The sequence below is a fragment of the Microtus pennsylvanicus genome, chromosome 9 (genome assembly GCF_037038515.1).
Source record: "Microtus pennsylvanicus isolate mMicPen1 chromosome 9, mMicPen1.hap1, whole genome shotgun sequence".
In the NCBI taxonomy this organism is placed as follows: Eukaryota; Metazoa; Chordata; class Mammalia; order Rodentia; family Cricetidae; genus Microtus; species Microtus pennsylvanicus.
In genome coordinates this window covers 44,592,784-44,620,655 of record NC_134587.1, presented here as the reverse complement: position 1 = coordinate 44,620,655, position 27,872 = coordinate 44,592,784, and the positions used below count along the sequence as shown (strand labels likewise).

Below are 27,872 nucleotides of genomic sequence, written 5' to 3'. Positions count from 1 at the left end.
ACCCTGCTGTTTTGCCTAGGCAGACAATGAACACTCAGGGTCCACCTGTGTCTGCAGTGCTGCAGTTGCAGGCCCATGCAACCATGCATGGCTTTGTGGATGGATGGTGGGTGTTTGAACACCAGTTGTCATGCCCATAGAGCAAGTGTCCTTCCTGACCGAGCCACATCTCCAGACCTGCATTCATTTCTTTTTGTCACTGAGATAAAAATACCTGGCACAGACAACCTTTGTTTATTTCAGCTCAGGGAGTCAGAGGGTTCGGTCCAGCATGGCGAGGAGCTCAGAGCAGGGAGTTAGCTCGTGGCCCGCTAGGAAGCAGGTGGAATGATGGGGCTCAGGTAGCTTCCTCCATTTCCCATTTGTTCTGAATCTCCAGCTCATGGGATGCTGCTGCCCAAAGTCAGGGTGGGTATTCCTCTTGTCATTTAGCCAATTCTGGAAGCATCTTCACAGACGCACCCAGAAATATGTCTTAGAAATGTCTATGAGCTGCGTTTTTAATATTTTTTATTTTTACTTAGGAGTGTGTGTGTGTGCGCGCCTGCGTAAATGTATACCACAGGTTTGCAGGTTCATGCAGAGGCCAGAAGATGGTGTTGAATCCCCTGGAACTAGAGTTTCAGATGTTGTGAGCTGCCCAACATGGGGTTCTGAGAATCAAAATGGGAACCTCTGCTACAAGTGCTTTTGACCACTGAACCATCTCTCTACAGTGCCTTGGAATTTCTTAATCTAATCAATTAGGTCATCAAAGTTAAGCAACCCAAGACTACCCTTTGTTAATTTGACACCCAAACATATCACCTTTATTGTTTATTATTTTACTTTATTATTGCCTTCATGTATATCTGTACCTCATGTGCATAGCTAGTGCTTGCAGAAGCCAGAAGCGGACACTGGGCCCCTGCAGCTGGAGTTACAGGTGGTTGTGAGCCGCTGTGGGAGCCGAGAACTAGACCCTAGCTCTAAGAGTAGCCAGTGCTCGTAACTACTGAGCCATCCCTCCAGTCCCCAAACAGAACACTTCAAATCATTTCTGTAACATGCAGAAACAAATATTTAAAGGATGCAAACTTTTTCTTAAGGCTTTTAAATTTTATAAATATGAGTGTTTTGCCTGTGTATGTGCACCACATGCAGTACCTGCAGAGGCCAAAAGAGGGCATCAGATCCCTGGAACTGGAATTACAGATGGTCTGAGTCATCATGTGGGTGCTGGAAACTGAATGCCCATCCTCTGTAAGAGCAACCAGAGCTTTTATCCTCTGAGCTCTCTCCCCACTCCCACCCCCACAAAGATTTATTTTCTGAGAATGAATGGCTAGTAAAGTTAACTCTTTAGAGGCATTTAACTGATAATTAATTTTGCCAATCTTTGACTATATTTAAAGAGTTTCATTGAGATAAATTCATATAGTATAGGAATTCCCTCCTTGGGCAGAAGAGATGGCTCAGAGGTTAAGAGCACTGACTGTTCTTCCAGAGGTTCTGAAAGTTCAATTCCCAGCAACCACATGGTGGCTCACAACCATCTGTAGTGAGATCTGGTGCCCTCTTCTGGCCTGCAGGGATATGTGCAGGAAGAACCCTGTATACTAATAAATAAATAAACAAACAAACAAACAAACAAATAAATAAATAAATAAAAGAATTCCCTCCTTTAAACTGTATGACTCCAGTTGGACAAGTGTTAGCATATGCCTTTAATCCCAACTCTCAGGAGGCAGAGGCAGGCAGATATATGTGAGTTTGAGACCAGCCTGGTCTACAGAGTGAGTTTCAGAACAGCCAGGGCTTTGCAGAGAAATCCTGTATCAAAAAATCAAAAAGAAAAAAAAAAGATTTGTGTGAATCTAGGGCTGCAGAGATGGCAGGAGTTAAGAATACTTTCTGTTCCTCTAGAGGACCTGAGTTTGGATGGCTCCAGCACCCAATTGGGCAGTTCACAATTGCTTGTAACTAGGGGATCTGGTGCCCTGTTCTGGTACTGGAGGGCAAGGGCACATAGATACACACACACACATACACACACACACACAAATAAAAAAAGAAAAATAAAATTTTCAACTGTACTAAAAATTATTTGGGTAGTGTAGTAGGCATGGGGGTCCTGTACTCATAGATAAGTACAGGAATCAGGAATATTAAACACACAGGGTTGTCTCTTCAAAGGGAAGAGGGATGTATAAGCTGTTTTTCACTCAGAAACCTGGGAAGGGGCTGGGTGGTAGTGGTGGCACAGGCCTTTAATCCCAGCACTGGGGAGGCAGAGGCAGACAGATCTCTGAGTTTGAAGCCAGCCTGGTCTATAAGAGCTACTTCCAGGACAGGCTCCAAAGCTACAGAGAAACGCTATCTTGAAAAGCTGAAGAAAAAAAATAATTAATTAAAACACAAAACAAAAAACTCAGAAAGCTGGGAGCAGACATACTCTAATAGTCTGGTGACCTTTGCACTGTCTGTGTGACTGAAACCACACGGGCTCCTCCCCAGACCCTTACTCTAAGCTTGTTTTCTCTGTCATCTATAGAATTTAACTTTATGGAAGATGTGCCTTCTGCTTTACCAAGAGTTTGGGTGTAATCCTGTCTTAAGCTTGTACACATGGGATTGAGTTAATTATTACCAGGAAACATTTTACCAAACTGTGCTGTGACTGAATATGCCTAAGATAGGTTTGAAGTCTGAACAAGCACTGCTACTTAGTCCTGTTGAACCAAACTGCCTTCTTGTCTCCCTGGGACGGTTACTTAGCTGGCCATGGTGTCAGAGAGCCCTGCAGGGTAAATTGTATTCAAACTGCAGCCAAATTCCTGTAACCTAAACTTTCCATCTGAATGATTTCAGGTTGTTTTGGCATCGTTGGTTACTTTCTAATACCATGCAGCCATCAGCACTGTTTTCCAACCTCGTCCTCACCTTAGACAGAGGCTCATAGTCCATTATACAAAAACCCCATCCCCTGTCTCCCACAGACTCTAGTAACATCTATGCTATTTTCATGTTCTATTAGCCTGAGTTAAATGGGTAAAATGTTTCCTGGTAATAATTAACTCAATCTTCTTTTTAAGTTTTTATTATTATTTTAGTTATGGGGGGTGCACGTGACTGCAGGGACCAGTGGAGAACAGAGGCACTGGACCCCTGCCTGGATCTTGAACTATAGGGAAGGTTGTGAGCCAACCAGTGTGAGTTCTGGGAATGGAACTTGAGTGTTCTGGAAGAGTAATACGTGGTCTTAACCACTGAGCCACCTCTTCCCCTCCTGAAGCAGGGCTATTCTTACATCGTTGTTGAAGTGGAATAAGCTGTGAGCCTCTGCTTGTGTGACTGGCTCGTGTTGCATAGTATAATGACTTGGACGTGCACACTTGTTAGAACATGTAAAAGAATGTCATTATTTGTGGCCGAGGGATGGCTGTTTATCAGGGGACTGAGGTAGGTGTTAGATCCTGGCTGCTGACACTGTGGGAGTCATTAGGGACATCCAGCATGTTTAGCAGAGACAACCACACCAGGAAGGACAACTGTTTCTGCCCTCTGGCTGTTGTAATAGACAGCAACGTACAGTTATTCATCCTGGCTTTCAGAAGTCGAATGGCTGACTCGTGTTAAAAAGAAATCATATTCATTCTTACAGGAGAAAATGGTATCTCATTATGAGTTTGTTTATGTGTACGGGTGTTTTGCCTACATTTATGTTTGTGCACCTCATGTGTGCAGTGCTGAAAAATACCAGAGGACAGTGTTGGATCCTTTGCAACTGAAGTTACAGACTGTTGGGAGCTGCCATGTAAGTGCTGAGCCGCCTCTCCTCATTTTCCTCATTTTCCTGCTCTCATTGTGATTTTATCTGCATGTGTATCCACCAACTTGGTTCATCTTTTCAAGTTTGTTTGTTTCTATGAATGCCACCCCCCCCCCCCCACTGTCCTGGAATTCACTCTGTATATCAGGCTGGCCTCGAACTCAGAGAAATCTGAGTGCTGATATTAAAAGCGTGTGCCACCACCTTCAGGTGAATCTTTCCTTTGCTCCCTCCCCCCTTCCCTCCCTTCTTTTCTTGGTTATTTTGAGACAGGATCTCTTGTAGCTCAGGAAACTTCAAACTCACTATACAGCCAAGGACAGCTTACATTCCAGATACTTGTGTCTGCTTCCCATGTTCTGGTATTACAAGCACACCTCACAAAGCCTGATGAGTTTTGCAATTTTTTAAAACTGCTATTAGGAGTTTGAAAGAGTTTATACTTACTTTGTGGATCAGTCTGGGCAATACTGAGACCCTAACGGTACTACACTTCCTGCTATGAACATGGGTACATTTCTGCTTATTTCTCTGTAATGAGCACTCTTTTGTACTTTTGGGGGGGTTGGCTTTTTTGTTTGTTTGTTTGTTTTTGTTTTTCGAGAGACTGTTTCTCTGTGTAACAACCCTAGCTGTCCTGGAACTTGCTCTGTACAGCTGGCCTCACACTCACAGAGATCCACTTGTCTCTGCCTCCCAGATGCTGAGATTAAAGGTGTGAGCCACCACCGCCCGGCTGTAGTTTTCAATGTATGATCTTTTTCACTTCTTTGGCTAGTTTTTATTTATTTATTTATTTCATTTGTATGAGTGTTTTGCCTTCGTGTGAGTCTGTGCATCGCATATATTGCCTGGTGCCCAAGGAAGTCAGAGGGCACTGGATCATGTATGGTTGTGAGCTGCCATGTGGGCGCAGGGAACCGAGCTAACCCTGGCGCTCAGTAAGAAGAACAACAGGCACTTTTAACTGGTGAACCACCTCTCCAGGTCTCCAGGTCCTAGCTTTATTCTTTTGTTTTGGTTTTTTTTTTTTTTTGTCTTTTGTTTTTTGAGACAGGGTTTCTCTGTAGCTTTGGTGCCTGTCCTGGAACTAGCTCTTGTAGACCAGGCTGGCCTCGAACTCCCAGAGATCCTCCTGCCTCTGCCTCTTGAGTGCTGGGATTAAAGGCGTGCGCCACCACCGCCCGGCTCCTAGCTTTATTCTTAAATGTTTCGTTCTTTCCCATGTTAGTGTGTGTGAATTTTTTCTCCTTGGGAAGCTGGTGAGGTGGCTAGGTAGGTAAAAACCTGTTGCCACCCAAGCCTGACAACCTGAGTTCCATCTATGAATCCCACAGTGGAAGGAGAGAATTCATCCCTGAGAGTTGTCCTCTGATCTCCCAAGTGAACTATGGCACCCACCCACTCACACACCCACAAAGTAAAATTTTAAACTACTTTTTTTCTTCTTTCTGGACTGTTGTGGAATGCTGCAGAAGCCCTGAGTGACTACGTGTTGTTGACATGCACATGAGTCACATCAAGGACCCAGTGCTCAGACCATGGGAGAAGGAAAGCCTTCCCAGCACGTCAGGCTCAGAATTGCCCTTCCTCCTGTCCATGGGGGAATGCTGGCAGTGTGTGCAAAAATCGGACTGCTGTGGAACAAACTCTGAACTCTGGAAATAGACAGTACTCTCATTGGTTAATAAAAAGGCTGACTGGCCAATCTCCGGACAGGAGAGTAAAACTGAGAGGATGCTGGGAAGAAAGAGGGCGGAGTCTCAGCAGCTGCTGAGAAAAGCAAGATAAATGTGTTGTGTGGCCAGGTGGGAGAGGATAAGAAATACGGGGCCAGGCAGTGGTGGCGCAAGCCTTTAATCCCAGCACTCAGGCAGAAGCAGGAGGATCTCTATGAATTCAAGGCCAGCCTGGTCCACAAAAGCTAGTTCCAGGACAGCTAGGGCTGCTACACAGGGAAATCCTATCTTAAAAAGGGAGAGAAATAATAAAATATGGGTTAATTTTTAAAGATTTATTTATTATGTATACAGTATTCTGCCTGCATGTGTACCTGCACCCCAGAAGAGGGCACCAGATCTCATTATGTGATGGTTGTGAGCCGCCATGTGGTTGCTGGGAATTGAACTCAGGACCTCTGGAAGAAGAGTCAGTGCTCTTAACCGCTGAGCTATCTCTCCAGCCCCCAAATATGGGTTGATTTAAAATGTAAGAGTTAGCTAGTAACCAGCCTGAGCTATCAGCTGAGCATTTATAATATCTGAGTGGTTATTTAGGAGTAGCTACCGGGACACAGAGAAACTTGACTTTGTTGGACTACAGAGACCTCCTACCAGACTAGCTAGCCCCTTCCTGTGTGCCATACATAACAGAAGAGCTGAGGTTACCCCCTTCCCATGTGCCATACATAACAGAAGAGCCGAGGTTACCCCCTTCCTGTGTGCCGTACATAACAGAAGAGCTGAGGTTCTGGGTTTGTGCCCAGCTGCTGCTCCATAAGACTGAGTACATCCCAAACAATCCTACCTTTTCTGAATGTGTTTCTGCCCTTTCTTCATTCCCTTGCTGCCTGGTTTGCTGCCCTGGTTAGGTTTCCAGGACCATGGTTGGTGTGGCCAGCTAGAGAGGTAGCTCACGGTGCCTGCCGCACAAACTGAAGACTGCGGTTAAGATCCCTAGCGCCTTTGGAAAAGTCTGGAGTTGTGGCAAACTGATGAACTTCCAGTGAGAGAGATGTCTCCAAAAATAGAGTGATTGATGAAGATACTCAGCATCAGCCTCTGGCATCTGAGCAGATACTTAGCGCTCTCTCTCTGTCTCTCTCTCTCCAGTCCTAGAACTTGTTGTGTAGACCAGGCTGGTCTTGCACCTACAGAGATCTGTCTGCTTCTGTTTAAGGAGTGCAGGGATTAAAGGCATGTGGCACTATTGCTGGCCCACAACAATTTATTTTACAAAATGTATTTGTTTATTTAGACAGAATCTCACTATGTAGCCCTGGCTGGCCTGGAACTGGTTATGTATGCCAGGATGGTCTCAAAGTCACAAAGATCCTCCTGCCTCTGCCTCTTGGGTGAAAAGCATGTACCAATAAGCCTATCATACTTTTTTTTTTTTTTTTGGTTTTTCGAGACAGGGTTTCTCTGTGATTTTGGAGCCTGTCCTGGAACTAGCTCTTGTAGACCAGGCTGGTCTCGAACTCACAGAGATCTGCCTGCTTCTGCCTCCCGAGTGCTGGGATTAAAGGTGTGCGCCATGCCGGGCGATGGTGGCGCACGCCTTTAATCCCAGTACTCGGGAGGCAGAGGTAGGCGGATCTCTGTGAGTTCGAGACCAGCCTGGTCTACAGAGCTAGTTCCAGAACAGGCTCCAAAGCCACAGAGAAACCCTGTCTCGAAAAACCAAAAAAAAAAAAAAAAAAAAAAAAGGTGTGCGCCACCACCGCCTGGCGCCTATCATACTTTTAAATATTTTCAGGTTGTTCAAGTGTATGGAACAATCAACAGATTTTGTGTTTTATATTGTACTTTTTAAAAAAGTTTGTTTTCACTTCATGTGCATTGGTGTTCTGCCTGCATATATGTCTGTGTGAGGGTGTTAGATCTTGGAGTTACAGACAGTTGTGAGCTGCCACTGAAAGACCCGGATAAATCCAGACCCCTCTAGCAGAAAGAATAGAGCCAAAAATCTATCAGGGAGAGAAGAACCAAAAATCTAGGTTAGCCGGTTCAGTGACTCTGTTCCAGGAACTATCTGACCATAAAGTTAGGTTATAATCTTGAGAATAATCTTGAGAAACGGGGATATCACTGGTATTTTCGGAACTTTCCAATGATCACTGGTATTTTCAGAATTTTTCAATGGCGCCCTCCTTACCCCCTTTGGACTGTGGTTTCTTCCCCTAAATACCCCCTCTCCCAGCTACTTGGGGTCAAACTCCTCTACCCAGGCATGGGAAATGAGTTTCGGCCCCAACGTACTGGTTCCTGACCTGTCAATAAACCTTGTGTGATTGCAGCAAGGACAGTCTCTCATGAGTTCCTGGGGGGTCGTGTTATCCCAAGACTTGAGTGAGTCTCCCCACTCCGGGGGTCTTTCGCCATGTGGGTGTTGGGAATTGAACTCAGGTCCTCTGGAAGAGCAGCCACCTTTTTTTTTTTTTTAATCTCTGGTGAAGATGTCTAGTCCTGTGCTGAGAAGAAAGAAGTGAGCATCCTTGCCTTTTTCCTGATCTTGGAGTAAAAACTTTCAGTTTTTCACAAGTATGATGTCAACTTGAGTTTTCATTTGGCCTTCATGGTATTGAAAAGTTTTCTTCTGTCCTAACTTAATGGAGAAGTCTTTGTTTGTTCAGCTTGGTTTTTTGAAACAGTGTCTTACCATGTAACCATGGCTGGCCTGGAACTTTCTGGGTAGGCCAGGCAGGCCTCAAATTCAGTGTTTGTTTGTGGGAACAGGATCTCAGGTCGCCTAGATCAACCTCTGATTTAGCCAAGCACTGGGATCAGAGGCATTTACAGGGTGAGAACCTACAGCCTGAATTGGTTCATCACAAAAGAGGAGTATTGAGCCAGGCAGCGGTGTTGCACACCTTTAATTCCAGCACTTGGAAAGCAAAGGCAGGCGGATCTCAGTGAGTTCAAGACCAGCCTGGGATACAGAGTGAGGTCCAGGACAAACAGGGATACAGAGAGAAACCTTGTCTTGGAAAAACAAAAACAAAATACATTCCTACTTAAATCATGATGATCCTCAGGTAAAGGAAGGAAGCTTTTTTTGTTTGTTTTTGTTGTTTTTTGTTGTTGTTTTTCAAGACAGGGTTTCTCTGTGTAGCCCTATATGTTCTGGAACTCGCTCTGTAGACCAGGCTGGCCTCAAACTCGCAGAGATCCACCTGCCTCTGCCTCTCAATTGCTGGGATTAAAGGCGTGCACCATCACTGCCCAGCAAATCCAGATGCCTTTAATCCCAGCAATTGAGAGGCAGAAGCAGGCAGATCTCTTGAGTTTGAGGCCAGCCTGGTCTACAGAGTTCCAGAACAGCTAGGATTACACAGGAAAACCCTGTCTCAAAATATAAAAATCAAATAACAAAAGAAGAGAGCTAAGCAAGCCATGAGGAGCACCCTTCATGCCTCTGCATCAGCTCCTGCCTCCAGTCTCCTGCCCTGTTTGGGTTCATGTTCCGACTTCCTCCAGTGATGGACTATGATGTGGAAGTGTAAGCCCAAATAAACCCTTTCCTCCCCAACTTGCTTTTGGTTATGGTATTTCAGCATAGCAATCACCATAACTAAGACAGTCATGGATGTAGAATTGTTTTAATATGCTGTTGTGTTAGGTTTGCCATAGGCAAGGGTGTTGTGTGACAAAATTTTTCTGGGGAGATACGACACACACATCTACCCACCCCACATAGGGAACTCGTGCCAAACCAAAGTGCAGACACCATCACAGTCCAACCGAACTGTTGAGTTTTATTGGGGTTAAAGGAATATGGGTGAGGGGTTACTCACAGGAACAGAAATGACTCAGAGACAGCTGCATCACCAAGGCCCACCCCTGCATGGGGTGACAGCTGACAAAGCTGGGAGCCTGGAGCACACTGTGTAGTCTGCAGGCCCTCAACAAGTGGGTTTCCAAGTGTTTCAGTTGCTCCAAAACTCTTCCAGGCAGCTGGTCTGGTCTGGTCTGAGTCTTTTCTTCTCTGAGAACCTTTGCAGCTCAGAGAGGAACTCTCAGCTTTTTATTGTTTACTCTGGCAGGGAGGGGCTTAGTGAAGCTGGTTAGTTTCAGGGGCTTCCTGAAACTATTTTGAGTTGTTTACCATCCTGCTTAAGGTAACTAGACAGGGTTTCTCTGTGCAGTCTGTGCTGTCCTGGAACTCAGTCTGTAGACCAGGCTGGCCTCGAACTCACAGAGATCAGCCTGTCTCTGCCTCCCAAGTTCTAGGATCAAAGGTGTGTTCCACTACTGCCAGGCATATGCATCCTTTTTATATTTTGACAAGAAAGCTTATAGCTTAGTGGTAGAATTCTTGTATGCCTCAGGACCTGGATTTGAGACTCCCTCCTTTCTCCCCACTCCCATCCTCCAGAGTTCCTCAAGAAAAAAAGTATTGTACATCAGATATGGATAGCAGTGAGAAAAATGTTTGAGTTCAGCCAGGTGGTGGTGGCGCATGCTTTTAATCCCAGCACTCGGAAGGCAGAAGCAAGTGGATCTCTGAGTTCAAGGCCGGCCTGATTACAGAGTGAGTTCCAGGACAGCCAGGACTACACACAGGGAAACCCTGTCTCAAAAAACAGTTTGTTTTTTTTTTTAAAGTTTAATTTCACCAACTTACTGAGCCCAGAGAGAGAGAGAGATGAAAAGAGCTAAAACTTGCTGTAGAATATTATTTTAAGATGTGTTACATTTGTTTATGCTGTGGAACATTTAATGATGCAAAGATGTGTTGCATTTTTTTTATATTGCATTTTTGTTTGTTTGCTTTTTCGAGACAGGGTTTCTCTGTACGTTTGGAACCTGTCCTGGAACTAGCTCTTGTAGACCAGGCTGGCCTCGAACTCACAGATATTCACCTGTCTCTGCCAGGGTAGGTCAAGAAAGTCTGGATGCCCTGATGAGATTTATGTTTTTGGGAAACCCACTCTTGGATTGTGGGACTGCAGAGGGAATGAGGGGATTTGTGGAAGGAGGCCATGGCAGAAGTTAGGAGAAATGGTGAGGGACGCCAGTGAGATGACACAGCAGATAGGGGTGCTTGGCACCAAGCTAGACGACCAGGGTTCGATTCCTGGAACCCACATGGTGGACTTAAAGAGAACCATCTCTAGTAAACAGTCCTCTGACCCCTACATATGCACACACGCGTGCACAAATGTAAATAAATGGGGAAAAAACCATTATCTTAGAAAGAATGAAAAGGATAAGCAGGAGAGCTAGTTCTGTTCCCAGCACGCTGGAGAACTTAAGGCCACCTGTAACTTCAGCTCCACAGGCACCTGCAGTCCCGTGCATACACCCCACTCACACATATACACATTATTAAAAATAATAAACATTTTTGAAAAATAAAATGATGGACAGAAGTTGGGCACTATTGAAGGAAGAGAAACAACTGTTAAAAGAGATTATTGGTGACTAGAAGGAAATGCAGGGGCCAAGGAAGGCCTCAAGCTTGCTGTCTGACAGCTCCTGGGTGAGTGGCCCTTGTCATGAAGGAGAGGGAGGAGCAGACTTGAGGGGCAATGTGGTGGCTGCGTGGAAACAGCCCAAAAGGCGTCGGATTGGACACCGCGTGAGTCAGCGCTGACGAGGGAAGGTGGAGTCAGTCTCGTCCTGAACCCGGCTCCTCCGAGGCAGCCCTTCTCTGGAAGGGACCCTGAGGGCTAACTTGGGGGACGCAGGCCTCAGCACGGGCAGGAGCAGCCCACAGGGCCCGGAACCTTAGGCCGCCGCCGCCCACATTCGCGGCGGGACACGACAGGGGAACCCCTCCTCTGTTGCTAAGGGGCGGCCCGGAAGTGACGCTTTGTTGACAGCACACCGACAGCCACAGGCTCTCGAAGCGGTCGAAGCAGGACCGGGGGGAGGGGCTGGGCCCGGAGCCAGCAGCCGGCGGCCCTCAGCGGCCCGAGGGCAAGGGAACGGCCTCCGTCCGCGACTCCGGCCGCTGCATTCCCGCCCTGCCCCGCCCCACCGACCGGACCCGGACCGGATCCGACCTCCTGCGTCGCTCTGGCAGCGGATTCCCCAGAGCCGCGGCCTCTGCATGTAAGCCTGCGAAGCATCCCGTCTCCCCGCTGCCCGCTGAGGGCCGCCCCCTCCCAGGGTATGTCCGAGCTGCCGAGCCAACAGACGTATCTGCATCCTCCTCCTCCTCCGCCTCAGGATCTTAGCAGTGCCTCGGCGACCCCCTGCAGGACCACCTCGGCCAAGGCTGGGAGGGCTCTTGTCGCCTCCCGCCCAGGTCTGAGAAACCTGCCTTGAAAATTGAGCTCTCTCCACAAGGAGAACGACGCTCGTTTGTGCAAGATGGGGGAATCTGTGTAGGGTTTACAAGGCCGGCCTCTGCCCCTCCTACCTGTTGGATGAGCTTAGGTCTCCTTCCAAAACCCAGGCCGTGCTACTTAAATGCTTAGGGATGGCTTGGCTTCTGGACCAGCTCCCAAAATGGGATGGCAAGATGCGAGAGGGTACAACAGGGGAGAAAAAGGACGGGTGGGCTCGCAAGCTGAAGACCTCGGGCGCCCATAGGTGAGGTGAAAGCGAAGCTGACTGGTCTGGCCAGCCCAGCTCTGGGTGGAACTTGAATGGCTGCTCTTTAACCAGAGTCAGAGATTTCCCGTGTTTGTTTGTGCTTTGTGAGAGAATATGGGGGAGGGGGGCGCGCCTAATGCCTGGGGAAAGCCGACTCAATGATGTTTCTGACAGAATGCTTCTCTTTTAGGTTTCGAGTTAGAGTGACCATGGGAGCTAGCGTTGAAAAGGGTCACAGGAAGCTATGCTTAGACCCAGAGGGGGCTATCAGATGCAAGGGTCGATGCACTTGGACTTATTCAGCAAATGAACGCGCAACATGTAAAATAGTAATAGTTGTCATGGAGAAAGAGAAAGCAGGGGGGATCATGGAGAACAGAGACTGGGAATGGGCAGAGAAGGTATTTAATAGGGTTGCAGTCTGAGCAGAGATGAGGGAGGTAGGAAACCATTACAGCTATCTAGGGCACAGCATTCAGGAGCAGGTGCAAAGGTCCTAAGGAGAACCTACATGGGCTAGAGTGGAGGAGGCAGAGTGGGCGGCGAGGGAGTCAACTGGGAACAGAAAACATAGGGAGCGTGTTAGGGGCTGCCTGTGATGCAGGGTTGACTTGTAGTCGTTAAAATGTTGGAGAAAATGCAGACTGATCTGAGGTGACAAATGGCCGTTGTACTTTGGCCTTGTGTTCTGAGTGCGCTTTTGCCATCTGTGCTGACCATCAGTGACAGAAATCTTTCGAAGGACAGCTCTGCAGGCATGTGATGTCACACTACTGTTTCCTGCTTGTTAGAATGTGAGCAAGTGGCCTTGTGCCTCAGTCTTATCATCTGTGGAATAGGACTGCTAAGGTAGCGGGGGGGGGGGCATTGTGGTGGGGTATATGACAGTAAGGTTCGTCTACCCCACAGCCCTGCTTTCCACCACCAACTGGTGTATCGCCCTCTCTGCCTGGCTCCCCAGCTCATAGAATTTGTAGGAATATTGGAGGAGGCTACATAGAATCTTATGACACCCCTCACTGGTAAAAGTAATGGTGTGTCCTTTGGAGTGTCTGAGAGCTTGGCTTTTTTTTTTTTTAAACAAGGTCTCATTCTGTAGCTAGACTGACTCCTGTGTAGCCCCGGCTGACCTTGAACTCACAGCAGTCCTCCTCAGCCTCCCAAATGCTGAGATTGCAGACGTGGGCCACCAACTCCAGCTGGTGACCCTTACCTTTCTATTTGTTTGTTTATTTTGAGGCAGTTGCATGTAGACAAGGCTGGCCTCAAACTCACTATGTAGACCAGGCTGGTCTTGAACTCACAGAGATCCACTTGCCACTGCCTCCAGAGTGCTGGGATTAAAGGTGTGTGCCATCACCACCCGGCCCAGTGAGGACTTTTAAAGTCAAGCTCTAAGATTCCCAACTGTCTCATAAAGTAAGGTGCAAGTGCTGCCTCCCGACCTGCAGCCAGCCTGGGAAGGGCGCTGTGTGTTGGGCCTGCTGTGGCATCGAGCGTGTGGTCAGGTTTCAGGTGAGCCTGACTCCATCATCAGGCCTAAGTCATAGGCTGAGCAAGGCCGAGGATTTGAAAATGCAAGGGCAAGGGACAGGGGGTGTGACTCAGTGATAGAATCCTTACCTGCCATCAAGTCCATCCTGTGCTCTACAAAATAAAATGTAAATGTGTAAAGTTCGAACACTCAGAAGACTAGAGCCTAGATGACAGAAGGCATCTATGACCAGAGCCCCAAAACAGCAAGCTGGTAAACCAGGGTCGAGCACAGTCCTGCCAGCTGCTCACTGTATATACTTTCGTGAATCCTTTGTTCCCCGTGGACCTCGATTTTCCCATCTTCCACTGAGAAAGGTGTTCTCTTGCCCTGATGACTCTGGAGAGTGGGAGGATGAACTCTGAGACAAAGGTTGGAGACATAGAGGTCCTTCGCTAAGACTCACACTTCCGTCAGAGTCCAGGGGCAGCTAGGGCCCACTAGGCACAGGGTCGCTCTCCGCCTCCAGGTGTGTGCTTGTTTCTAACATTTACTTATTGAAGTACCCCAGCACACGTATAGTCAGAGGACAACGTAGGAGAGCCAACTCTCTCCATCATGAAGAACCTGGGGTTCAAACTCAGGTTTTCAACCTTGGTAGCTGATACCACTTAACCACTGAGCCATCTTGATGGCCTCTGCTTTCACTGTTTTTTGTTTAGCCTAGCTGCTTCAGCTGTTCTTGACCCCAGAAATGGAGTTCGGAGACCCCTGTGGAGTCAGCTATTTGGGATTAACATCAAACCACTCACTGCAGCTGTGTTCTGGCTTCAGAAGTGAACAAAAAGCTGGAGATGTGACTCAAACAGTAAAAATGCTTACCTTGCAAGCATGAGGACCTGAGTTCTGTCCCCAGCACCCACATAAGAAACAATATGGTAGGGGCTGGAGAGATGGCTCAGCGGTTAGGAGCATTGCCTGCTCTTCCAAAGGTCCTGAGTTCAATTCCCAGCAACCACATGGTGGCTCACAACCATCTGTAATGAGGTCTGATGCCCTCTTCTGGCCTGCAGGCATACACACAGACAGAATATTGTATACATAATAAATAAATAAATAAATATTTTTTAAAAAAGAAAGAAACAATATGGTAGCCGAACGATGGTGGGGCACGCCTTTAATCCCAACACTCAGGAGGCAGAGGCAGGTGGATCTCTGAGAGTTTGAGGCCAGCTCTGGTCTACAGAGCAAGTTCCAGGACAGCCAGGGCAGTTACACAGAAATCCTGTCTTGAAAAACCAAAGGGAAAAAAAAAAGCAGTATTGTAACATGCACTTGTAAACCCAGAGATGGAGAGACAGAGACAGAGGTCCAGCTAGCCTGCAGTTCACTTGTTGTGATGAAGGTCCTGAGATGCATACAGGGTCCCTACTTGAAGCTTCTAGCTCTGGTCCACAGTGCCCATGGAATCACTGTCACACAACCAGATCATCTGTGGTCAGTGTGCAAGGATGCATGGAGTTGTAAGGAGGTAGCGATAGCACAGAAAGGAAGGTGAGGCTTGCATAAGACATCGTGGGCGGCACCACTGAGAACACAGCTGGGAAGCTCGAATCGCTTGGTCTTGACCCAATGAGTGGAGAGCTATCTATCTACAGAGGGGCCGTGCAGACAGCTTGGCACCCAGCCTCAGCTGCCCACCTGCAGGCTGTAGATAGGACCCCCACCTCCTGTGAGGATGAAGGGAGCTGGTGCATATCTAGTGCTGAGCAGTGTGGGCATTAGTAAATTTGATTGCACAGACAACCCAAGCAGTGTGGTCCTCAGCTTTTCCCAATGCCCCCGCACCCCTGCCTCCACCTCAGGATTTGTTCATTGTTTCTTTATCAAGAGAGATACCAGCAGCCCAGTGGGGATGTGCATTCCTCCCTCGTCCTGTGTTCCCAGCATAATCACTTGCGGACTTATTCTCTGTAGCTCCTATCCCCAGTTCTCACCTGCACCTCTGCCCGCTGGAGTCTCCTGGCTTATGTCTGGACTGTCTTCACAGCAGCCTTCTGTCCCTAATCTCCAGCCGAGGAGCCACCCCTTCCTGGAAAGTGCATTTGTGTTGGGGAGCTCATGGGTTGACATGTCACAGGGTGGGCACTGCTCCCCAGACTCTCTGTCCTCTAGGTGTCAGGATGTTGTGGGGTCCCTTGCTCCTTCCTGGGGACATTGGTCACTCTTTCTCTAGCTGGTTGACTGGATGAATGGAAGGGTGTGGTGGTGAGTTTAGATTTTACCCCCTTCCCCAGAGTCAATTGCCATCTCAGACTACTTTTGTCTTAGTTGTGGACCTCGGTGTCTTCATCCGCAAATGATTGGCAGTCTCTACCTCAGAGTACCATCGTGAGGTAATCCTGGCAACAGCAAACCTTTGTTTCGCCTAAATGCCAAGCACTAGTAGGCACCAAGGATGTGGGCGTGGGTGCAAGCCACCAGTCGGTCCTCCAGAGCTGGCAGCTGGGGGGAGGGTCATAGACAAATTGTTATGCAAATGAACAGCTCTCTATTGGTGCAGGGTACTGTGCTGTGATGTTTGGCTGGTTAAATAAGAAACTGTAGGAAATAAATTCTGGAAGGAACTGGATGTCCGTCTGGAAGCACCCAGCATGGAGCTGGTGTAGCAGGGGCGACTGCCTGAGCTGCTGTTGTTTTTCTCCCACCGCCCCTCCCCCTGCACCTCCTAAAGAGCCTGTGAGAAAAGAGACACAGGGTTCTCCTCTGGTAGTCTATCAGCATCAGAGTCCCCAGTTGCCAGAATTCCAGACGGCTGGAACCTGTTACGAGAGTGGAGATCCTTAAAGTTCCAAGGAGTGGAGACGTAGGGTATTCTGAGCCCTTCAGGCTTTGTGCCAGGTGAGGGCAGCTCCTTCCTCCCCAGTTCACCCAGGACACCCCTTCCCCCACACTGCAGGGTCAGCTCCTCAAAGAGGACAAATAGGGTGACCTGGGCAACAGATATTGCGGTGTCCTTTTCCATGTATGAGCCCAGCTAGAACAGGGTAGCTCCGGGGTTTGCTCAGCCCTGCAGAAAAGGTGGCTTTCTCTCAGCCAGCCACATGGGGATTCAGCAGTGTTCTGGGGACAGTGAACTCACGCTCAGCCTCATGAGACTCACGCCCTGCAAGTCTTCTGTGGCTCCTGCCATGGCATTTGCTGAGCCTTCCCTTCCCTCAGGCCCTGCACTTGGTATTCTGTACCCACCTGGGCTCATTACCTGTAGCCATGGGTCTGGGCTCTTGGTGCCCACACGCCCTTCACCCCATTCCCTCAGCCACTTTACATTCTCCCTTCCTCCCACCTCCAGGGCTACATGTCGAACCTGCTCCGACACTGCAGCTCAGAGTGGGCACAGGCCCTTCCCTGTCCTTCAGAGTACTGTCCCAGCCATGTGACTGCATCTGTGTTCTTCTTACGTGGCTGTCTCCAGCATGTTTTATACAGGCAGGACTCGGGTATGTTCTGAGAGTTCTGTTTCACATCTGGCACGTCCTCAGGAGTCCAGGGCTAGGTCCATAGTTACAGGGCAGCACTGCAGAAACAGCCTGCAGGCGGTGGGAGCACGCTCTTTAGTCCCAGCACTTGGGCAGCAGAGGCAGGCGGATCTCTGAGTTTGAGGTCTGTCTGGTCTGCAAGTTCCAGGACAGCCAGGGCTACACAGAGAAACTCTGCATGTATGCCTGCAGGCCAGAAGAGGGCATCAGACCTCATTACAGATGGCTGTGAGCCACCATGTGGTTGCTGGGAATTGAACTCAGTACCTTTAGAAGAGCAGGCAATGCTCTTAACCACTGAGCCATCTCTCCAGCCCCAATAAATAAATCTTTAAAGAGAGAGAGAGAGAGAGATAAAGAAAAGAATTGGGTAGTGGTAGCGCACGCCTTTAATCCCAGCACTCAGGAGGCAGAGGCAGGGGGAATCTCTGTGAGTTTGAGGTCAGCCTGGTCTACAAGAGCTAGTTCCAGAACAACTAGGACTGTTACACAGAGAAACCCTGTCTTAAAAGACCAACAAAACAAAACAAAACAAAAAAAGCCAGCCTGGCATCTGCCCTCTGTCTTCCATGGAATCAGGAGGGATAAACTGGAAAACTGGAATCTGGATTGAACCCATGGGACCCTCAGCAGGAATATCCAACGGGGCAGCAATGCCTCCTGGACGCTGGGATGGTAGAGTGTGTTGAGTGGCCAGGAGCTGCCTTGTGAAGACAGGACACAAATGTGGCTGGGTAGTACAGGGGAGCACTCTTTTTTTTTTTTCTTTAAAAAGACTTATTTATTAATTATGTATACAGGGCTCTTCCTGCATGTATGCCTTCAGGCCAGAAGAGGGCACCAGACCTCATTACTGATGGTTGTGAGCCACCGTGTGGTTGCTGGGAATTGAACTCAGGACCTCTAGAAGAGTAGTCAGTGCTCTTAACCTCTGAGCCATCAGGGGAGCACTCTTGAGGTAAAGACATCATTGGCTGAAATGGGACAGCTCTAGTAGACAGAGAAGGGCTACAGGTAACTAGGCCTATGTCTTCCTGCCATCCAGTGGATGAGGTAGGCTAGAGGGGTCCGACAGAACTGAGGAGATGAGAAAACTGGTCTCCAGCAGGGAGAAGGCCAGGCTCCTTCCTGAGTCTGGCAGGCCTGTAGGTGAAGAAGGTTGTGCCGAGGTCCAGGCAGCCCCACCGTTTGTGCCATTGTCACTAGGACTACTGAAACATGGGCCTTGTGGGGAGCCTGCTTGGCAGAAGGTAGCGGTGAGAATCATGATAGCTGAAATCAAAGTATGGTCGCAGAGGCGGCTCTGCAGTTAGGAGCCCTTGTTTGAGTCCCAGCACCCACATGGTAGCTCACAAACATCCATAACTCCAGTTCCAGGAGATCCTTCAAGGGCACCAGGTATGCTTGTGGAGCATGCATATACATGCAGGCAAACCACTTATACGTCTAAATAAGTAAATCTAAGAAAAAAAAGTTTAACTGATTTTTAAAAAAAGTGGGCTCTATTTTTTTTTTTTGTTTATTATGTATACAGTATTCTGTCTGCAGGCCAGAAGAGGGAACCTGATCAAATTACCGATGGTTGTGAGCCACCATGTGGTTGCTGGGAATTGAACTGAGGACCTTTGGAAGAGCAACCAGTGCTCTTAACCTCTGAGCCATCTCTCCAGCACGTGCATGCTATTCTTAGAGACCTGAATTCAATTCCTATCACCTGTATCAAGCAGCTCACAGGGGCGCTCTGTCATTCTCTTCTGGGTTCACGTGTACCTGCACTCTTGCATATGCCCTCCCTCCACACATATACATAAGTTAATATTGGAGGTGGGCATAGTGGCACATGCCTTTAATTCCAGGAGAGACAGGAAGATCTCTGTGAGCTCAGGCTATCTTGGTTTACCTAGAGAGTTCCAGGCCAGTCAGGTCTATGTAGTGAGATTCTGTCTATAAAATAAAACGAAGCCAGGCTGTGGTAGTGCACACCTTTAATCCCAGCACTCTGGAGGCAGAGTCAGGTGGACAGGCGGATCTCTATGAATTCGAGGCCAGCCTGGTCTACAAGAGCTAGTTCTAGGACAGGCTCCAAAGTTACAGAGAAACCTTGTCTCCCCACCGCACCCCCCCAAAAAAGAAAGAAATCTTTGAAATCTTAAAAAAAAAAAAACTTCAACAGCAAAAGAATAGCTGATTTCAAATTTTTTCCTCCTGAAGATGAAACCCAGTGTCTCATACATGCCAGGCAAGTGCTCTACCACTGAGCTACCCCACGTTTTCATTTTATTAACACAGGATTTTGCTAAGTGTCTCGGGCTGGTCCTGAACCTGTGATCCTCCTACCTCAGCCTCCCTAGTGTAGGCAGTGTTGCCTCTTGCTCCATGTCCTGAATAACTTAGAAGGTTTAGGAGTGGACACAGGCGGTGCTGAGCCCACACTCATTTGGAACCTTCCTTGTGGTTCTCAATCTTCCTAATGCTGTGGCCCTTTAAAAGGCTACTCATGTTACAGTGACCCCCAACCAGAAAATTATTTTCGTTTCTACTTCATAACTATAATTTTGCTACTGTTAATGTAAATATCTGTGTTTACAGATGGTCTTAGGTGACCCCTGTGAAAGGGTTGTTTGACCCCCAAAAGGGTCGTGACCTATAGGTTAAGATCCATTGCTCTCACAGATGATGTGACGGAGCTAAAGAGACCGGTTTGTACAGGGTAGCCTTGAGTCTTTGTTTTTTTTGTTTTGTTTTGTTTTTTTTTAATGTTTATTTATTTATTTATTATGTATACAATATTCTGTTTTGCGTGTATGCCTGCAGGCCAGAAGAGGGCACCAGACCTCATTCCAGATGGTTGTGAGCCACCATGTGGTTGCTGGGAATTGAACTCAGGACCTTTGGAAGAGCAGGCAGTGCTCTTAACCTCTGAGCCATCTCTCCAGCCCAGCCTTGAGTCTTTGAACTTGAGTTTCCTTGTCTGTCAGGCATAACCCAAGCCTTGTTTGTTGTGTGCTCTGGGAAGCATTTCCCAGCACTGTCTCCCCCAGCCCTGGCAGGAGAATTGTCATCCTCATCTTTTCAGATGAGGACACTGTGGTCTGGAGAGGTGACATTGTTTCCCAGTGACTTACAGAATGAAGTCAAAGCAGAGATCTCTCTGTCTGGCCACAGCACCTGTGCTTTTTTTGGGGGGAGATGTCAGGGATCGAGCCCAAAGTCTCATATATAGTAAGCATGGGCTCTACCACCGCACTACGTCTCCAGAACACTGAGACTTTTCTGAAGTTCAGTATCCACAGGGAATTGATTCCTGGGTTGGGTACGAAAATCCACGAATGCTCAGGTTGTCTGTATGCCCAGTGTAGTAGTACTTGTACAGAGCCCACACAGCTACACAGTGAAGCAAACGCAGGTTCCCTACAGAAGCCCTCTAAACCAGGAACTGTTTCTTGTTCACCTAAGTATAATATGAAGGTTCAGTTTGCAGCTGTTGCAGCCAGTGTTGAGTCTCTATGAACTGACTTGTCACCAGGATGTGTCCGGATTTCGTGCAAGTGAGGGCCTCTTTCATTGGTGCCAATCGTGGGTTTTTGTTTGTTTGTTTGTTTTTGTTTTTTGTTTTTATCGAGACAGGGCTTCTCAGTAGCTTTGGAGCCGGTCCTGGAACACACTTGGTAGACCAGGCTGGCCTCAACCATGCTGCCTTCGAACTCACAAAGATCTACCCACCACTGCCTCCTGAGTGCAGGGTGCTGGGATTAAAGGTGTGTGCCACCACCGCCCAGCTGCCAATCATGTTTTTGTTTGCTGACCTGAAACTTGCTATATAGACCAGGCTGGCCTTGAACTCACAGAGATCCTCCTAACTCTGCCTTCTAAGTGCTGAAACTAAAGGCGTGCACCACCATACCTGACTGGTGCCAACAATTTTTAATCTCTACTGAATTACAGCATACATGTAATGGTCATAGTGAAGACACCTGTGGGGCCACTCAGAGGAAGGACCATATATGCACTGTAGTCTGTGTTCTCCTTCTCTTCCTCCTCCTTTCTCCCCCCTGAATCTCCATTAGTTGTCTAGACTTGAACGGAGCTTCGTCATCCTCTCCCTTAGTGTTCTCCCACCCTTTGCTTTCCTTTAGACCTGGAGTGGAATTAACTTCTGTGTATGTGGGACAGAAATTTCTTCAGTGCATATCAGTTTAACCTTTTTTCTCTTAGGATTGGCATTTTTGCTTTGTTTGGAATTTTTTGGATTTTCGAGACAGGATTTCTCTGTGTAACAGCCCTGGCTGTCCTGGAACTTACTTTTTAGACCAGGCTGGCCTCGAAACTCACAGAGATACACCTGTATCTGCCTCCAGAGTGCTCAGGTTAACGGTGTGCACCACCACACCCTGCATTATGGTTGGCATTTTTAAGGCCTGTTAAGAAATCTTAGAAGAGTGGCTAAAGAACTGGCTCGGTGGTTAGGAGCACTTACTTGCTCTTGCAGAGGACCTGGGTTTGGTTCCCAGCACTCATGTGGCAGCTCACAACCATCTGTAATTTCAGTTCTAGAAGATCTGATTTCTTTCCTGACCTCTGTGGGCACTACATGCAACTGGAGCTAGAATTCTGGTTAGTTGTGAACTACCCATGTAGGTTCTGGGAACTGAATCCACGGCCTTTGCAAGAGAAGTAAATGTTCCTAACCGCTAAGCCATCTCTCCAACCCTTTGTAAAGTAACAATTTGAGTGTAGTTCACAGGCCGTGTGTTCCAACCCCTTAAAGTATCCAGGTCTGTGGTTTGTAGTGTGACCACAGTGTGCACCCATCATTGTCATTCCTCAAAGGAAACCCCAGCTCCAGAAGCAATCACTCCCATTCCCGACTGTCTGTGCAGAATCACCTTTTGCGGCTGCACCTTCCACAGACTGTGATGTAACCTTCATAATTGGTTTCTTTGGTTAGCGTAGCCCCTTGTTATATAAGAACTTCTGTGACTGGATGACATGCAGCTTTTGTGTGAGTCACGGACTTGCTGTAGTTCAGGCTGGTCTGGATCCTTTGCTTCTGCCCCCCTTCCGGGTGCTGGGGTTACAGGTTTGCACTGGAACTCACTTTGTAGACCAGGCTGGCCTTGAACTCACAGAGATCTGCCTGCCTCTCCTGAGTGCTGGGGTTAAAGGCGTGCACCACCACCCCTGGCTTCATGCTACATGTTAAGGTGATGATTTGAGTGCGATGGTGGGGCTTCCCTTTCCCCACACAGAGAGTACACTCTTCTCTGCAGCTCATTTGGCTTCTTTTCTGCTTCTCTTCTTCCCAGGCTGTGGCTCTGCCAATGATCTTGTGAGTGTTGAGAATTTATAGCTGCCCTTGTGGATCCACCCTAGAGTAGCCACCTGCCTTCTCCCAGCATGGCGTCCGACACACCTGAGTCCCTGATGGCCCTCTGTACTGACTTTTGTCTCCGGAATCTTGATGGCACCCTGGGCTACCTGCTGGACAAGGAGACCCTGCGGCTGCATCCAGACATCTTCTTACCCAGCGAAATCTGTGACCAGCTGGTCAATGAGTGAGCAAGGGACCCAGGACGGGGGCAGGGTTGGGGTCAAGTGTGGGGGATGAAGTGTGAGCTGACGATCCAGACTATGTTCAGACCCCACAAGGGGAAATGCCTGTGAGCGTGACAAGAGTGATGCATGTATGTTACCATAGAGTTACGGTTGTAGGCGCTGGTGTGTGCGCACAGGTGGAACACTGGAAAGAATAGGGATTACAGGATTATGCAGCACAGAACATGTGTGTGAAGCAGCATGTGTGTTTAGGATGAGTTAGTATAAAATCCCACATCTAAGTCGGGACATTGAGTGCTGCCCTGTGTATGTGCTCACACCTGTGCCTGCACTTCTGAACTAAGGACACATGGATATGTGTGTTTACATGTGTGCTAAGACCAGAACAACAGACCTGCTCAGAGACTGAATCACCCATATGATCTTTATGCAGCCTTCTGGTGCCCCCTCCACCACTGCTTTGGGTGCCTACAGCACATGTGTCTACACTCCCAGAACACTGAGGTATATTCCAGTTATCCCAAAGGGAAACGGTTAGATGAGGGAGTTTCATAGCCACATGGGAACCAAGGACTGAGCTCGGAATGGTGCTCTCAGCATTTGACATGGGCCAGGCAGGATGCTAAACACTGTCAGCTCAGCACCAGAGCTAAGTGCATTTCCCAGGTGAAGACACTGACATCTAGGAGAGTCAGTTACATGTGAGCTTCCCAGCTGCGAGCAGTTGAGCCAAACACGGTTTCTCTGTGTAGCCTCTTCTGACCTGGAACTCACTCTGTGGACTGAACTGGCCTCAAACTTGGAGAGCCGCCCGTATCTGGCTCTTTTCGTTTTTAAAGGGGCCACCATGTAGGTGCTGGGAACTTAATACCTGACCTCTACAAGAACAAGTACTTTTTTTAAAAAAGTACTTTTATTCTTCTCTCATACATTAGATCCTGATCTCAGTTTCCCTTCCCTCCACTCCTCTCAGTCCCTAAGAACAAGTGCTCTTACAGCTGAGCCATCTCTCCAAACCCCTAGTCCAGGATTCATGCACAAACTGGTGTCCTAGCTAGGTAGGGTTACACTGAAGGCTCAAAACCATTTTACCTAATTTGCCTGCTCTGGAAGGGGCTGATAAGATGCCAGAAGGCTGCTAAGAAAAGACACATCTGAGCTGGGCGGTGGTGGCTCAACGCCTTTAATCCCAGCAATCGGCAGCAGAGGCAGGTGGATCTCTGTGAGTTTGAGGCCAGCCTGGTCTACAAGAACTAGTGTCAGGACAGGCTCCCCAGGTACAGAGAAACCCTGGCTCCAAAAACAAAATCAAAAAAAGAAAGAAAAAAAGAAAAAAGCAAAGACGTGACTGGACCATGGTGGTGCTGTGGCTGAGGTAGTGCAGATCTGCAGATGGGCTGTGCCTGTGAAGAGAGGTGTCCGTGCTGTGTTTAGCCTGGCTGTTGGGTGATATCAGCCCTCAGGCACCTGATGTGGGCACAGAAGGCAGCTCGGGCTCCTAGGCACTCCCTGAGCTAGGCTTGCTTCTCTCCCAGGTACGTGGAGCTGGTCAGTGCTGCCTGCACCTTTGAGCCCCACGAGACTTTCTTCAGCCTCTTCTCAGACCCCCGCAGCACCCGCCTCAGTCGGATCCACCTCCGTGAGGACCTGGTGCAGGACCAGGACCTAGAGGCCATTCGCAAGCAGGTGAGGCCGCGCTCCCTACTGTGCAGCCCCTGCCCATTCGGTCCCAGAAGCCAGGCCTGGGGTGGCACAGGGCGGGCAGAGGAGCTGAGGCTGCTGTGCTACTCCAGGACCTGGTGGAGCTGTACCTGACCAACTGCGAGAAGCTGTCTGCCAAGAGCCTGCAGACGCTGCGGAGCTTCAGCCACAGTCTGGTGTCGCTGAGCCTCTTCGGCTGCTCCAACATCTTCTATGAGGAGGACAACCCAGGGGGCTGCGAGGACGAGTGTCTCGTCAACCCCACCTGCCAGGTGCTGGTCAAGGACTTCACCTTTGAAGGCTTCAGCCGCCTGCGTTTCCTCAACCTGGGCCGCATGATTGATGGTGTCCCCGTGGAGTCACTGCTGCGGCCACTCAACTCACTGGCTGCCTTGGACCTCTCAGGCATCCAGACAAGTGATGCCACCTTCCTAACACAGTGGAAGGACAGTCTGATGTCCCTTGTGCTCTACAACATGGACCTTTCGGATGAGCACATCCGTGTGATCGTCCAGCTGCACAAGCTGCGGTGAGCTGCTCACTCTGCCCTCGGCAGGAGGGGAGGGCAGAGGGTGGGAGAGAGGTGTGGGAGAGAGAGGGAACCCTTGCATGGAACAGAGAGAGAGACCCCATTCCCTAGGCCACATTTCTTGCTGGATTAGAGCAATTTAAGGCACCTAAGTCCCAGCAGAGCTTTTCGCCAGAATTCCCCGGAGAAGTTGTGGCAGGCATGGGTCCTCCCCTGCTGTGACCTGAAGGAGTCAGATCCTGACCTCTGGCCCCTGTCTGACCTCCAGCCACCTGGACATCTCCCGAGACCGCCTCTCCAGCTACTACAAGTTCAAGCTGACGCGGAAGGTTCTCAGCCTCTTGGTGCAGAAGCTGGGGAACCTGATGTCCCTAGACATCTCTGGCCACATGATCCTAGAAAACTGCAGCATCTCTAAAATGGAGGAGGAGGCAGGGCAGACCAGGTGAGTGCCTGGCTATGACTGCTGGCAGGCTGTCATTCACTAAGCCCCGGCTAAGAACCCTGTGCCAAGGACCATGCTGGTGCTGGAGATAAGAAGCAGGTTCATGAGGCCGGCCTGCTAATGTATGCCTTTAGTTCCAGCACACAGAGACAGGGCAGGCTCATCTCCGAGTTTAAGGCCAGCCTGGGCTACATAGCTTCAGAAAGGGGCTGGGGTGACTAGAGAGATGGCTGAGCAGTTTAAAGTATTTGTTACTTTTCTTGAGGACCTGGGTGTGAGTCTCAACATCCGCATGATGGCTCACAGCCTATTTGTAAGTCTGCTTCTAAGGGCCTAACATCTTCCTCTGGCCTCTGTATGCATCAGGCACACATAGAGTACAACATATATGCAAGCAAAACACACATACCCATAAAATTAAAATAATTTTTTTAAAAAAAATCAAGGGCCAGCAAGATGGTAAAGGTGCTTGACATTAAACCTGACAACCTGAGTTCAGTCCCTGGACCCAGTCCTACAAACTGCCTGCTGATTTCCACACGAGTGCTCACGTGTGAGCATGCACAAGCACACACATACACACGCACACTGAATAAATTAAAGAAGCAAATCAGGCCCTGCCCACTGTGGCCCATGTGAGCTGCTGCGCACTGGCCTCTGAAATGCACACTTGGGGCTGCCCTAAGCCATTCTGGGTCTGTTGAACAGACCATAGTGCAGCATGGGGTCAGCATGCACAAGGCTTGGGGACCACAGGTAGTGTGTCTGGGAAACAGACAGCACAGGCACGATGGGACGGCGGGAAGCCCAGACCACTGGACTGCTGTTCCTCAGCTGTGCACATGGCCGATGTGTGCCTCTGGGCTTGTGGTGAGATCTAATTCCAGTCCAGCCACTATAATTGGCCTCATGCCCTCCTTCAGCCATATTTAGTGGCATGTGAAACATGTCCCTGTTAGAAGGATACCTCTCAATGGTGGCAATGGTAGCAGCTCCCATCCCATGTTCTTCCACATTTTGCCCTTCCTACTCCTCCATCAAGAGGTCGGGGCTGGGAATGTAGCTCAGTGCTGGAGTGCTTGCCTACCATGTTCAAAGCCTTGGGCTGCATCCCCAACACAACATAGACCAGGCGTGGTAGCATGTACCTGTAATCCCAGCACTTGGGAGGTGGGGGGATAGGAGGATCAGGAGTTCAAGGCCAGTCTTAGCTGCTTAGTGAGTTGGGTAGGGCAGGATGAGGCTAGAAGCCTTGTTTATTCATCAAAGAAATACCTAGTCTGTAGGGGAGCCCTGGCTAGGTCTGCCCAGGTTGCCAACTCTGGTGTGTTCTCCCCAGCACTGAGCCTTCCAAGAGCAGCATCATGCCTTTCCGGGCTCTGAAGAGGCCACTGCAGTTCCTTGGGCTCTTTGAGACCTCCTTGTGCCGCCTCACACACATTCCAGCCTACAAAGTAAGAGGTGGGGGGGTTAGAGGGAGGTGGAGGAGGGGGGCGTGGGGAGAAGGGGAAATGGGGAAGAAAGGAGGTGGCCAGGTACTGGAGCATGGCTGAGCCTGGGGATTCCATTACCTGGCCTCTTCTGGGTTGTCCTCAACACATTCCATCTTAGGTAAGCGGTGACAAGAATGAAGAGCAAGTGCTGAACGCCATCGAGGCCTACACAGAACACCGGCCTGAGATCACTTCCAGGGCCATCAACCTGCTGTTTGACATCGCACGTATTGAGCGCTGCAACCAGCTTCTGCGGGCCCTGAAGGTCAGCTCAAATCCCGAGCCCTCAGGCTCCCAGACAGCCCTGCCCTCCTTCTGTGTCCCTCTGCTGATCCCAGGGGATAGCCTTGCATGCTTCCACCCCTTTGGCAGTGCCTGGCTTCCCTGCCAACTTGTTCAGGTCCTGCCTTAGTTCCTGCTCTGCCCACGTCTACCCAGGAGTGCAGGGCTAGGATCAGCCTTTCCCCAGAGGAGCCATGGTGACTAAGAACCCAGGCAGGACTTTGAGCCCCCCAACACCCTGTCTTCACACAGCTGGTCATCACAGCCCTCAAGTGCCACAAGTACGACAAGAACATCCAAGTGACCGGCAGTGCTGCCCTCTTCTACCTGACCAATTCTGAGTACCGCTCAGAGCAGAGTGTCAAACTGCGTCGACAGGTCATCCAGGTGGTGCTGAATGGCATGGAGTCCTACCAGGAGGTGACGGTGAGCCCCTGCCTACTGTGGCCAGCACGCTTTGGCCCAGTAACCCTTCTTGCTTCCCAGGGTATCAGACACGTATGTCACCCAGGCTTACCTGAACTTAGGTGACCTTTTCCATTTTCCTTGGCATATCCACTGTCCCAGAATCCTGTCCCTGGCATATAAGGGCCCCAGAAGCTAGCCTCAACTGCAGCCCACTGCCGTGGCCACCCCACCTCTGCCCCCTCTGCCCTCTGACTTCCATCCAGATGGGCCACCTCCTCTGCCCTGTCCCTATCACTGATGGGGAGGTTGTTTCTAATACTTTTTTTTTTTTTGAGACTGGTTTTCTCTGTAGCTTTGGAGCCTGTCCTGG

General features: G+C 49.1%; 1 protein-coding gene across 8 annotated transcripts in view; it reads left to right on the top strand.

Moving 5' to 3' along the window:
• Zer1 (zyg-11 related cell cycle regulator) overlaps positions 1-27,872 on the top strand; it is a 39,463-nt gene that overhangs the window by 1,344 nt on the left and 10,247 nt on the right. For 2 of the 8 annotated variants that reach the window (XM_075985686.1, XM_075985682.1), the window contains exons 2-9: positions 3,727-3,796; positions 22,395-22,643; positions 24,180-24,330; positions 24,438-24,874; positions 25,143-25,319; positions 26,659-26,773; positions 26,931-27,077; positions 27,347-27,520. In XM_075985686.1, coding sequence (XP_075841801.1) covers positions 22,486-22,643; positions 24,180-24,330; positions 24,438-24,874; positions 25,143-25,319; positions 26,659-26,773; positions 26,931-27,077; positions 27,347-27,520 — 1,359 coding nt within the window. In that variant the 5' untranslated portion in view covers positions 3,727-3,796; positions 22,395-22,485. Of the gene's footprint in view, positions 1-3,726; positions 3,797-11,145; positions 11,648-22,394; positions 22,644-24,179; positions 24,331-24,437; positions 24,875-25,142; positions 25,320-26,658; positions 26,774-26,930; positions 27,078-27,346; positions 27,521-27,872 lie in introns of those variants that run through there. The other 6 variants (XM_075985680.1, XM_075985685.1, XM_075985684.1 and 3 more) reach the window with 5 other exon arrangements.